This window comes from Ursus arctos, unplaced genomic scaffold (assembly GCF_023065955.2).
Source record: "Ursus arctos isolate Adak ecotype North America unplaced genomic scaffold, UrsArc2.0 scaffold_18, whole genome shotgun sequence".
Classification (NCBI taxonomy): domain Eukaryota; kingdom Metazoa; phylum Chordata; class Mammalia; order Carnivora; family Ursidae; genus Ursus; species Ursus arctos.
The window spans coordinates 57,211,399-57,224,526 of NW_026622852.1; the positions used below are offsets into that span (position 1 = coordinate 57,211,399).

Consider the following 13,128-nt stretch of genomic DNA (forward strand, 5'->3'; position numbering starts at 1 on the left):
ACCCGAAGTGGGATCACAACCCTGGAGCAGCCTGTACCCAATAGGGCAGCTTTACCCCAACCACGCTATTCCCCAAATGAAGAAAGTGGTTGTTAAGGCAAACCATGAAAAGCCGAAATACCGTTACATATGTTCATCAAAGCCGCAAGATAATCTGGGAGGTACTTGAGGAAGATAACAGCCAGTGGAAAAAGAAAGACCCGAGAAGCAAGACGTAGATGTGCCTGCATAATGGAGGGAGAATAGGAAGAAATGGGAATTTTTTCTTAATGTCCTTGGGTTCTGAGTTTTCTGCATAATGATAAAGAGTTCCGGTTGGCTGTTGGCAATGTGGAAGATCCAAAGAATATTCCAGATGTTCCCACACTCTCACCACCAAGGGGAGTCCAAGGGCCGAGGGCCGAGGGCTGAGGGCGATGGTCGATGGTCGGGACCCACGCCCCAGCATCGCGCAAGCCCCGCCCACCTCCAGGCTGGGCCCGGCCCCGCAGAGGAGCCTCGCCCGAAGCCCCCTTTCTCCTCATGTCGGCCCGGACCTGCAGTTTAACTTGGGGCTTCCGGTCGCCAAACTTGTTTTCTTGATGAGGGAAACATAATCTCTCCAGCGCTGGGCCGCAAGAGCATGCAAATCACCTAACAGTGCTCTGTTCTGTGAGTTCTCCTCTCATGCAAATCCTCCTGAAATAAATCAGGCTTGAGGGGCAAAGGAGGGGAAAGGTGGGGGGTCGGGGATGGGGCTCCGTGCCAAGTGAGATGTGATGTCCGATCCTGGCTGTGCCAGTTTACCCCGTGACCGACCGCGGGCCTCCCGCCGCCCCCGTCTCCTCTGCGGCCGCCAGATGGCGGCACACGCAGGGCCTGGGACGCGAGTGCACCTGCCGCGGGCCTGAGTGCACTGAGGGCTTGCGGACGCTGGGAAGCACCTGGGCACGTCTTCTGGGGTCAAGGCTGGGGAAGCGTGAATTCGGCTCTTCTTCTCAAAGGTCATCTCTGCAAGAACGAGAGGGACCTCTCTAAGAGCGGTCTGCAGTGGCTTTGAAGCAGAGTGCCCCTGGCTCGGGACAGACCGAGACAGACAGACACAGAGACAGAGGAAGGAAGGAAAGACTAAAGAAAGTTATGAGTTATGCAAAATCAGGTATACAAGTGTTTTGTTTTAAGTTTATAAACAGACTGATTTAGCCCGTCCTTTCTCTTCCAGGAGGCGTTAGTTAGAATGTCCGGGCACAGAGCGTGGCACCCAGGGTGGAGGGCTGGCAGGAGCCTGAAGTGGGAGCCCCGGGAAGCTTTGATAAGCAAATGCAGCCCAGCACTCGGGCGCTCTCTATTGGCTGTTTCTTCACCGCCAGATTTTGACACAAATAATCAGATTGAAAATCAAGGAGGGGAACAGAAGAGGAAAAAAAAAAAAAACCAGAGAGAGTGAGAGAGAGAAAAAAAAGGAGAAGTATCTATTTGAGCAGAGAGTCCGAGGTTGACAGAGTGGAGCTGATCCCCAGAGGCTGGGAGGTTCCCACCAAGACCAAGACGGCGTCCAGGACCAGACGGCGGAGCTGGGGACAGGTGAGTGCTGTCATCCCAGCTTCTTCTTCTTAAATTTGCATGTCTGACTTAGATTGTTTCCAGGCAGGTCAGCCGGGCCCTTTGGCAGTTACAGGAAGAGTAAGGTGGACTGGGATATCTCTTCCACAGGATGCAGCTTTCAGCCCTTGAACCCAGCGGAGAGGAGGTGGTGGGAGGCAGAGCCCTATAGGAGTTCCGCCCTCCGGCAACTGTGCATAAACGGCCTTTCTAAAACCGGGTCGGGTCTGATGGGGATCACCTGTGTGTGCGAGGTCATACCTGCAACCCCAGCTCTCCCAGGGACCTGGGCAGAGCGTGGGGTGACACTCATTCACGCCCCTGGCTTAGTGTGGTCCTGTCCCCCCATCACCCTGAGCTTGTCTATAAAATCGGAGTGAAATTGAGAGACGTCGGAGGGAAGTTCTACCCCCAGCATCCCACACTCCCCAGTGCCCTTCACCCAAGTCCCTGGGGCACTTTGAGAGTGAGTGCCCTCCCATCCAGAGCCCCGTGAGGGGAGAAGGGAAAATGCGTTGTCCACCACCCCCAGCCCCCAGCCTCCAGAAACAAGAGGGCTGCAGAAGGGCAGGTGGGATCTCAGTCTTTTCTACCTAATTAAAAAAAAAAAAAAAAGGCCAAGTTGAGAATCTGGGCATCTGGGGCGAGGTGCCCGCTCTAAAGTAAGGCTTGTTAAAGGGGGGGGGGGGTCTATAGAATAGCCACGGGTACCTGCTTGTGTACGTTTTTCTGCGGGGAAGGTCTGCATCTTTCATGAGTTTCCTGGAGAGGGCAAATTAATTTGCAGGCTCCGGACCTGGATCTCGCTAAGCCACGCCTGCCCACGGGGGCTCACACCTCCTGAATAGTTCTCAGGAGGCAATGAACGGGTAGAAGATGCCAGTCTTAGTGAGGTGGCGAGTTTCTTGTCTTCCGAGGTGGTGCCCAAGGGACTCTTTAAATAAGGAGATGTGTGAGGTGTCTTCCGACAAGAGTGCGGTCCTGTAGATTGGGGGGTCGGTATGCGGGTTTCCCTGCGGAAGGTGCCTGGGGAGCACCAGAAAGCCGTATCTGCCTTGGCTTTGATGCATGGAGTTACTCAAAACTGGTGCAGAACATTTTCTCGAGGTTTTCGGGAGGGTGGGTGAGGTTGGGGTCCTCTTGGAAGCCACAAGGACTCCTGAAGGTTCTGGGACCTGATCGCCCCTGGGAAAACAGCCTGACCACGTATGATCTCGTCCCCTCTCAGAAACAATAGAAAACCTTACCCCTCCTTAAATTAGAGGGAGTTTTTTTTTTGTTGTTCATTTGTTTTCGGGAATTCAAACCAATGGGAGCTGCTCCAATTCAGAAATGTTCAGGAAATGTTTTGTTCACTCATTTTTTTTTAAGATTTTATTTATTTATTCGACAGAGATAGAGACAGCCAGCGAGAGAGGGACCACAAGCAGGGGGAGTGGGAGAGGAAGAAGCAGGCTTACAGCGGAAGAGCCCGACGTGGGGCTCAATCCCGTAACGCCGGGATCACGCCCTGAGCAGAAGGCAGATGCCCAACCGCTGCGCCACTGGTTCACTCATTTTTTATTGTAGCAAAATACACATGACAAGAAAGTGACCACTTTAATCATTTTCAAGCATGCGCTTCTGTAGCGTGAAAACGCACTTACAATGTTGGGCAACCGTCACCACCATCCATCTCCAGAACTCTCTTTATCTTCTCAAACTGAAACTCTGTCCCCATTGAACACGAACTCCCCTCCCTGTCCCGTCCCCCGGCCCTTGGCTCTCACCGCTGTCCTTTCTGTCTCTATGAATCTGACTTCCCTGGGGACCTCATAGAAGTGGAGAGTCCTACAGCATTCTTCTGTTTGTGCCTGGCTCCTTTTGCTTACATGGTGTCCTCAAGATTCATCCATATCGTGCCATGAGCCAGCACCTCCTTCCTTTTTCCAGACTGAATAACGACCCATCGTATGGATACGCCATGTTTGGTTTCTCCACCGTCTGCTGATGGGCCTCAGGTTGCGTCCTTCTTTTGGTGATTGTGGGTCATGCAGCTGTGAATTTGGGTGTTCAAATATGTCTGAGCCCCTGCCTTCAATTCTTTTGGGGGTAAACTCAGAAGTCGATTCACTCACTTGTGACATTGCAGTCTCTGAACTCAGGAGGAGACATTTGAGAACTGCTTGCACATTTTGAATAAAAATAATGACCCCTTTCTGCCGGGGCCCCTAACGTGAAACAGGCCCATTTCCCCTAACTGCTACATGGAAAGGGTTTTTTCAGTTTGTTTGTTTGCTTGAGTCACGTCTTAAACATAAAGGAAGTCCAAAGGGTCCTCTGTCACGGACTCTGAGAAACAACGGAGTCTTACCCAACCCTCCCAAAAAGGGAACCGGAGTGATGAGGTTCTTAGTCAAGGTAGGTCAGTCCCGCGCTCAAGGTCAACAAACCGTGCATGGGATTTTGGAGCAAAAGGGAAGTTTAGAAATCTCTTAGTCCAACGGTCCCTTTTGAGAGATAGGAAAACCAAGCCCTAGGTTGGAGGCCGACGTGGTCAAGCTCAAGGTCACAAAATCAGACTCAGCCCCACGGGAGGCCGTGGCGGGGCCTCGTACGGAAGTCACCAGGCTGCGGCTCCATGTCCACCTGGACGTGGGGGTGCGGGGCCGAGATTCTGACTCGGGGTCAGGGCACCCTCCATCGGGATGGACGGTTTTGGAAGAGATGTTAACAGCAAGTCTCTTTCCGGAGGCCGATACCATCGAGGCCTCTGTTTCATGAAGAAATCTTAGGGTTCTTTCACAATCTCTGCTCTGAGCTCTTTCTCAGAACGGTTCGTGTGAATCAGAACGGTGTGGTTGTTGATTAACTGCAGTATAGGTGATTGGTTCCTGTTTTGTTTTTTTTTTCACTGTGCTAACAGGGGCCAAAAGGAAGCTCTCCTGGTGTGTCTGGCCCCCACAGGGAGCTTGAAGGCTGGGCCATGGGGTTGGCTGTGCCACTCAGCCGGGCTTGGTGGAGGGAACATTCTAGGGTGGGAGGGAGGGGGACACTGGGGCACTGGGGGCTCTGAGGGGATCCCGAGAGTAGGCCCTGAGTGTTGCCTTCCTCCAGGCAGGGACCCCGGAAGCTGGGACCCCTTGCTCATGAACTTGTGTTGTCCTGACGCCTAACCAGTTGACCTCTATGGTATCCTCAGGCTCTGAGACCAAGGGAACACCATAGCTTATAGCTTCCTGAAGGAGGTCTTTCTTTCCACTCAGAACTCTCCAGGAATCCATGTGGAGCTTCTGGGTTCTAGAAAAGACAGAGATCAAAGGAATTTGATCTCTCCATCATCTTGCCCCACCAACCAGCCTTCTCTCTCTGCCCCGGGCAGGCCGTCTTCATGGGTGTCCGGGAAGACCATAGGTGCCGATGGGCAGAGCCCTGGGCCAGGAGTCAAGTCCCAGCAGGACAGGAGCGCGGGGTCTGGATGAGCCACTTTCCTCCCTCAGCCTCAGTTCCCCCTGTAAGCCTGGAAGACAATCACTGCTTCCCTTGCCCTCAGTGGGTATCAGTTCCGTGGCATAACGCACACCAGGGAGCTTTAGACACCTCCCTTAGCATGTCTGCGCACTTCCCTCCGCACCAAGTGCCCACCCCGTGGTCTGACAGTCGAGAGTCTAGAGGCCTGGGGGACAGCCTGGGATCTGCCTGGGATCAGGAGCCAGTCTCCAAGCCTCGTTCCTCCTCCGTGAAATGGGGCAGTAGCCACTCAGCTCCCAGGTCCGAACTCACGGAGCTAAGGCTACGCAGATCCTGGCTACAAGAAGGATCTCCTGGCATTCCAGCAGTTTCATGCCTACCTTTGGTTCTCTTTGGCTTACTGCTAAAATACTATGTAAAAAATAGTAGATCATCTTTGGATAGAGAGACCGTGGCCCTCGGAGGCTCCCCCAGAACAAGAGACAAAACAACGCAGTCCCCGCCTCCCCTGGCGTGTGTGGGTCTCTGGCTCTGCCCAGGGTCTGGCCTCCCCAGGGGATTCCTGGAGCCAAGAGTTAGAAGGGGGAAGGAAGGGGGGTGAGGGGAGCCCTGGGGGAGGGGGAGCAGGCAGAGGAAGACTGCCCCTGGCAGATAAGGCCACCGTGGGCTTCCCGACAAGCCTGGGGGAGACAGCAGGACAGGCAAGCCTTGGGAGGGCAAAATCTGACAGCTGGACTGGACCCCAGAGCCTTCCAGTCCCACTTCTTCATTTCAGATCCCAGAGGGGAAGGGCCTGGAGCAAGTCCCTGCTCCTGGTCCCAGGCTCATCCCTGTCCTCAGAGCGAACCTGCTTTGGGGGGGGGAGTCCTGGGGATGGAACCACACAGGACAGGACGTGGGCTGTGCCTGCCTCCCTGAAGTTTCTTCTCCTGCGGGCTGTGATGCCACCACCTGCTCGGTGCTCCTGCAGCCCCAGCACTACACCGAGCACTTTGCACGCTTGTTTGTAATAGAGGTCCTTTCTGCTCCAGCAATCGCAGGAAGGTGGCTTGCGGTCCCCATTTAGCAGATCTGGACACTGAGGCCTACAGTGGGGAGGGCGGGACCTAGGATTGCCCAGGGTGGAGTGGCCTCACCAGACTCCTGATGCCCTGGGGGCTCTGGGGAGGGGCAGACAGGCCTGGGTCCAGCTGGGGTTCCCTCTCCTGCCTGGCTTGGGGTCACGCCTGGGGGAAGGGGTGACTCCCTGGGCCTGCTCCAAAGGCAGGGCTCCAAGCTGCCCTCTCTAATCTCCCTCCTCCCAGCCGGCTCCTCGCCTTGGCCTTATCACCCAACCCTGGCTGTTGTCAGAGCAGCTGTAATCCCTTTCCCGCGCTTGGCCCTATCGTCCCTGCAGCCCCGCGTGGTGGCTGGCCTGGGGAAGGGGCTCCTGCTCCGAGGCCTGGAAATGGGACCTGCAGAGGAGCCGCCGGGAATGGCATTGGCGAAGTATTTCCTGTGCTCCTGCCTGGGGATGGCCTAGGGGTGGGGTGGAGAGAGGACCACTCAGATGTTCTCTGTCTCCCAGGAGCCCTCAGGGGAGCCTCACGGGCTGAGCACAAGGATGGGAAACATCTGGAGAGGGGGCAGGAGATGCTCTCCTCATGCGAAGCCAGGAGTGTTGAGGTGTTCTGGCTGGCTCTGCCATGCCCCGACCCCTGCCCAGGACCAAGTGCAGGGCCCTTTCCTGATTTGGTCCTCCGTGTCTTCCCCCACCCCCTGACCGGTGGGTTCGGTGACGATGCAACTGAGCTGGGCTGCCCACTGCTTAGTTCTTACAGTTGGTGGACATTGGCTTTTTCCTCCACGTGCACAAATGCCCTCTGGCTTCCCAGTGGGGTGGCATGGGGGTCCTCTCGGACCTTGAGCCCCACATGCAACTCCAATCCCCCCTTCACCCCACTCAGAGACAGAGAGAGAAGGTTCCTCCGTCTCTGGGCACCGGACTCCGGGCTGGGGCCACGGACAAGGGGCAGCCCTGCTCTGGGAACATCTGTGCCGCAGTAACGTGGCTTTGCCATCGAGGTGCCCCCCATTGTTGCAACCTGCTCCCCACCCCCCACCATGATAAGAACTGAGCACATATGATGCACTCACTGGCACCAACAGCCTGGACGCTGCACCTTCCAAAAAAGGGAGTAGGCCCAGAGAGGTGAAGCGTCTGCCCCAAAGTGCACAGCGGGTGAGCTGGGATTCGAAGTGAGCGTCTGACTCCAAGACCTGAGCTCAGACCACCCCTTCCATGGCCTCCGAATGCAGATCCCACAGGGGCACAAAAGCAGTTCTCAGGATGCGGGGTCAGGAGTGTGTCACATTTGGAGACACTCCTGTCCTTTCTTCTCTGCTCCCGGTGCGACTCAGGGCATGTGGGCCGGAGCAGACTGACCCTGGGGGTTTTCTAGAAGGTGGGTGTATTAATTTCCCAGCAAGGGAGCAGTGGGGGGAGGTTAGGGTTTGTAGCCACTGTGGCAAACTACCAGAAACCAGGTGGCTTAAAACAACACAGAATTTATTCGTTCAAGGTTCTGGAATCTAGAGATCCAAAATCAAGGTGCCTGCAGGGTCAGTTCCTTCTGGAGGCTCGGTGGGGAGGGGGTCTGCCATGTGCCTCTCTCCTGGCTTCTGGGGGAGCCAGCGATCCTCAATGCCCCCTCCCATCTCTGCTCCCACCTCTGGACGGTGTCCTCCCTGCGTGTCTGTGTCTGTGCGCCCAAAGTTTTCTCTTCTTATAAGAACCCTAGACCTAGTGGACTTGGTGTCCAGCCTAACTCAGTATGACCTCATCTTGATTGGTTAAATCTGCAAAGACCCTATTTCCACAGAAGGTCACATTCACAGGTTCTGGGTAGACATGAACTTCTGGGGGACACCATTCGACTCAGGACAGTGGATTCTGATGGAATCTAAAATACAGAGGCTGCTGTCCTCTTGCCCTTCCTAACTGTTCTCTCCCTCTCCCCTCGCAAGTGTGGGGCACACGCTTACCATGCCGCGCTCCTTCCTGGTGAAGAGCAAGAAGGCTCACACCTACCACCAGCCCCGCATCCAGGAAGATGACCCGGTCTGGCCTCCTGCCCTTAGCCCCGGTGAGTCAGAGCTCCTCTTCAGCACCCATCCAGGGCTCCCTGCCCCCAGTGTTGGGGATGCACGGTATCCCTTCTGTAAGCAGAAGCTCAGTATATGTTGGGTGAACGAATGAATGAATGCACCCATCTCTTCTGACCCCTTGGATGATGGGAGCATCAGGACTGGAGCTGGTCCTCAGCAGCCGACATGTGGGTCCTAACCAGACTCAGAAAAGATCTAGGGCTAGGGTCGGGCCCTCCAAAAACTAACACTGGTCCAGGAGTTCTCCTGGGTGGGTGAGGGGGTTCCTTTCAGCCTCCACCCTGCTCCCGCCATCCTGGGCAGGGCCCATGCATGCGAGCAGCTGGGGACAGCAGCAAGTGCGTCTCTGGGTCCCCATCCTCCTAGGAGCTGTAGCTGATGTCTCTGATGATCTTGTCTCCCCACAGGGGCCAGGGACCAGGTCCTGAGCAATGATCCTGTCCTCAGCACCCTGTTCCCAAACCAGTGCCTGACCTGGACTGACCTCAAACGGGAGCCAGAGCTGGACCTGGACCAGAGCCTGAGCAGGACGGCCCTGGTGCCAGGTACCCAGGCCGGAACCCCTGGCCATCCCCCACCAGCCAGTGCGAGTGGAATGAAGGGTGGATGGGCTCATGGAAGCAGGGATCCTTGGAGCTGTGGAGTCAGGAAAGATCAACAAGGCCATCTAGATACAATCTGAGCTCTCCAGCTTCTCCTTGGGCCCCTCTAGGACGGGGAGCTCACTCCCAGATGAGAGCTTCTATGTGGCGGGTCAGAAGAAGCAGGTGGGCAGGCCGATGCAGTGGGTGAGGTGGGCGCTCTGTTGGTGCTGGGGGCCTGTTTCCAGGCTGAGAAGCCGAGAAGCCACAATGAAGACCCAGACCCTCCCCCACAGTAAATATTTTGGGCTACACACCACAACCCTCAGCAGGAGGTCTCTAGGTGGAGAGTGGTGGGCGCGGTGCCCTAGTTATCAATGAGTCCCCACCAGACGTGTGTCCCACTCTCCACAGAGGGCCCTGCTGTCATGCCCCGATCCCAGGACCGGGACTCCAGCTCACCCCCGTTCTACAAGCCCAGCTTCTCCTGGGATGCCCTGGCCTCGTCCTACGGCCACAGCTACCGGCAGGCCCCCTCCACCATGCAGTCTGCCTTCCTCGAGCGCTCCGTCAGCCTCTACGGCAGCCCTCTGGTGCCCAGCACTGAGCCGCCCCTGGACTTCAGCCTCCGCTGCTCCCCAGGCATGGATGCATATCGCTGCATCAGGTGCAACAAGGTGGGCAGCTGGGGCGTGGGTGGGCTCACGGGCCCTGCCCTGCATCCCCTCTCTGTTCCCTGGCCGCTGGCTGCTCCCTGTGCTGTGAATCTTGGGTCGTCTGGTGGGGTCGAGGGTTTAGAATGTTCGTCCTCACCATGGTTTGTTGAACCCCGGCTGTGTGCTAGCCCCGTGCAAAGCACTGGACATGCTTGAACCCTAGGAAGTGGACAAAAGGCTCAGGGGGGTTGAGTCATTGGCCCAAGAGCACACAGCAAGTAGACGTCAGTGCCAGCATGCAAACGTGGCTCTGGCAAATTCCTGGCTCTTCACCACTGGGCTATTCAGTCTCTAGCCAGGGCCAGGAGGGGCCTTTTACATGCTCCCACGGCCCCCATTTTCTAGACGGGAAACCAAGCCACAGAGAGGGAAATTGACCTTCCCAGGACACACAGCAAAGGCCAGCGGAATCGGCACTCCCGTGCTTCTCCTGCTTTATGCCCATCTGTGCCTGGACGTGGAGGGGTGGGGGTGGCCTTGGGACCCCAGGCCCATCTCCCTCTCCACAGCTCCCAGTGGCCTCACGCTCTGCACCCTGCCTGCAGGTGTTCTCCACCCCACACGGGCTCGAAGTCCATGTTCGCCGCTCCCACAGTGGGACCCGGCCCTTCGCCTGTGACGTCTGTGGCAAAACCTTCGGCCACGCCGTGAGCCTGGAACAGCACACACACGTCCACTCCCAGGTGGGCAGCTGGCCAAGCCCAGGACCCCCTCCTCCCACTCCTGCTCTGTGCCTCCCGCAGGAAACCTAGGGGCTATGGCTGGGTCTCTCGCCCTGCCCCTGAGGGTGACACAGATTGAGGTCCTTTACTCCCTCATCTGGGTCCCCAAAACCCTCTTTCTAGAATTGTTATATAATACATACTTTAATGTGTTTTGATAACGAATATTTGTGGTTTAGTGCTAGTTACGTTATAGTTTTCCCGACACCCCTCCCACCCCGGATGGACCGAATCAGCTTCGTGTGCCGTTGGGAGAGGCTCCTGGCCCGGTGGAATTTGGGGGGCAGAGAGTGGTCTCTGATGCTCAGAGATGATCCTGCCATCCGTGTGTCAGGACAGGCGTCCTCAGCTTTGAGGCTCTCGACATTTAGAATCTTGGGGTCAGGCTTAAGTGATCATCTTGTCCCACTTAGCTCTTCTTGAATATTCCGTTCCAGGGAAAGTACCCGAAATGACCCACGGTGCTAACACCAGAGTCAGTAAAAGCTGAGGTGGGAGAGCAGGATCTGGTCGTGAGAACTTTCAATGGTGAGCTCACGCCATGTGCCAGTTACTGCCGGCTCGGCTCTCTACCCTGTGAGCTCATTACTGCTGTTCTCACGTACAGATGAGGAAACTGAGTCTCGAGAGGTTAAATGACTTGTCTAAAGTCACGTGGCTTCTAAGGGGCAGAAGCCAAAATCGGGCCCCAAAAATACAGACTCTTAACCAAAGCACTGGGAAGCTGATGATCATGCCCCAGATCAGTCGATCGATCAGTCAACAAACGCGTGTTGAGGCTTACTTCGACTGGGGTACTGTGAAGGTTACAGGGAAAACCCCACAGGAGGCATCTCATGCCCCATGCCTCAGCCCCACCTTGGGGTGCAGAAATGGGGGCCTCTGGGTCCTGCTCCTCCGGGACCCGTTCTCGAGGCCGCCCCCCCAACGAGTGTCCTGTTCCTCAGGGGATCCCGGCAGGGCCCGGTCCTGCGCCCAGCGTGGCAGTCCCGGGTCTCGAGGCCCCGCCCGCGCCTGACCCCCCGGGGCCTCGTTTCCTCCGGCAGGAGCGCAGCTTCGAGTGCCGGATGTGCGGCAAAGCCTTCAAGCGCTCGTCCACCCTGTCCACACATCTGCTCATCCACTCGGACACGAGGCCCTACCCCTGCCAGTTCTGCGGCAAGCGCTTCCACCAGAAGTCGGACATGAAGAAGCACACCTACATCCACACGGGTGAGGCGCTCCGCCCCCCCCCCCCACGTCTGGACCCGGGGTTCCCCGGCCACGCCCGCACGGGCCCAAGCAGAGCCGCTCCCCGCACCCCTCCCTCCCACTGCTAAAAGGTCCCAACGTGGGCTTCGGACAGGGGTGGGGTCCCGTTACAAAGAGAGGGGCGCTCCCCTCCACGCGGAGAGCTGGACGCACTGTGACTTAAGTACACACTTAAGGCGTAGGAAAAACACCGGGAAGGAAAGAGCCCAAGTGTGATCTCTGGGTGGAAGTGAGACTAGCAGGTGGATTTGTCGCTCATTCATTCCTCCAATCGTTGGCTGGTGACTGAGTGCCTCTTTCGCACCAGGTGCTCGGCCCGTTGGTACACAGCATGGACCCAGTTGCGTCGGACCAGGGTGCAACCCCAGGGGGCATTGTTTTTCTGTCCCCCTTTTGTAGTTCTTTCCCAAAGTGCATGTAGGCTGGCCGCGAGATAACACACAGCAGAGTTTACAAACAGATGCAGGGCAGTGGGTGGCGGGTCTGGCCCGGACAGCCCTGACCCGGTCCTTGCTGCCCCACAGGTGAGAAGCCACACAAGTGCCAGGTGTGCGGGAAGGCCTTCAGCCAGAGCTCCAACCTCATCACCCACAGCCGGAAGCACACCGGCTTCAAGCCCTTCAGCTGTGAGCTGTGCACCAAGGGGTTCCAGCGCAAGGTGGACCTACGGAGGCACCGCGAGAGCCAACACAGTCTCAAGTGAGGCTGCCCCTGCCCCGGGCTCCCAGCCAGCCTGCCCTGAGGTCCCGGGACCCAGAGCGAGGCCAGCCTCCTGCATCCAGATGCCCTGTCTCCGAGTCAGCGCTGGGCAGGAATCTTTCCGCTTGTTTGGAGACTCACGAAATTGCTGTGTGACTTCGAGCAAGTTGCTTTCCCTCTCTGGACCAATATTTTCCTGCTGTAAAATATAGGACCTGGGCTGGGTCTTTTTGAGCTGAAGTTGTTTAGAGGTCTAAGAGCTTGGGCGCCTTCCCTAGGGCAGAGCCCAGAAAGCCAGCATAGCCCCCTGTGCACAGGTATGCCAAGAATAGTCCAGAACTGGAATCCACAGAGAAGTCCTCCCCCTCTGCCTGCTGCCTACTGTGCTAGGATCCGGTTTTCAGTGGGTCTCCTTCCAGCTGCCACGGATGGCCAGAGCTGCCTCCTGCCCCAGTGGGAGGCCTAAGACCCCTCTGCTTCAGCTAGATGTGCTGGCCGGCCCCCACTTCTGACTGGCACGCAGCTGGCCACGGAGGTTCCGGCTCTGCTTTTGGACCATGGGGCTGGAGAAGCAAGCAGTCACTGCTATCAAGAGCCTGTTCCTCTCAACTGCTGTAAATAAAAACAAAAACACAGATTTATTTACATTTGACAGTGTTTATTAAGTGCCCCCTGGGTGCGGGTTAGGCTTTGGGAAGGGATAGTAGGGAGCTTCAAAAGGCAGAGAAAGCTGGGGCACCTGGCTGGCTCAGTCAGTAGAGCACACGACCCTTGATCTCAGGGTTGTAAATTCGAGCCCCACGTTGGGTGTAGAAATTACTAAAAAAAAATTGAAAACTAAAAAAAAAAAAAAAAAAGTCAGAGAAAGCTCTGGAGTTGCTGACAGACGGGTTGGGAGAGGTGGACTCAGTCCAAACTGGTAAGTGCTGGAACAGAAGGGAAAGAGCCCCTTGCAGCCAGACGATGGGGAAGGCATGTTCC

The 13,128-nt window shown here is 56.6% G+C and overlaps 1 protein-coding gene across 1 annotated transcript; it reads left to right on the plus strand.

Annotated features, from left to right (window-relative positions):
• The first annotated feature begins 1,474 nt into the window (after positions 1-1,474).
• On the plus strand, positions 1,475-12,684 carry GFI1B (growth factor independent 1B transcriptional repressor). Its single transcript, XM_026514260.3, has 7 exons — positions 1,475-1,563; positions 8,038-8,156; positions 8,586-8,723; positions 9,174-9,436; positions 10,021-10,158; positions 11,145-11,409; positions 11,973-12,684. Exons 2-7 carry the CDS (start codon positions 8,057-8,059, stop codon positions 12,149-12,151), a joined length of 1,083 nt encoding a protein of 360 aa, XP_026370045.1. The 5' UTR covers positions 1,475-1,563; positions 8,038-8,056; the 3' UTR covers positions 12,152-12,684.
• Positions 12,685-13,128: the final 444 nt, after the last annotated feature.

Bases quoted from the DNA above. Each gene is read 5' to 3' on its own strand.
- GFI1B (XM_026514260.3), top strand. From the start codon at position 8,057: ATGCCGCGCTCCTTCCTGGTGAAGAGCAAGAAGGCTCACACCTACCAC. The intron at 8,724-9,173 runs GTACCCAGGCCG...CACTCTCCACAG, and splicing joins CAGGACGGCCCTGGTGCCAG to AGGGCCCTGCTGTCATGCCC. The intron at 11,410-11,972 runs GTGAGGCGCTCC...GCTGCCCCACAG, and splicing joins GCACACCTACATCCACACGG to GTGAGAAGCCACACAAGTGC.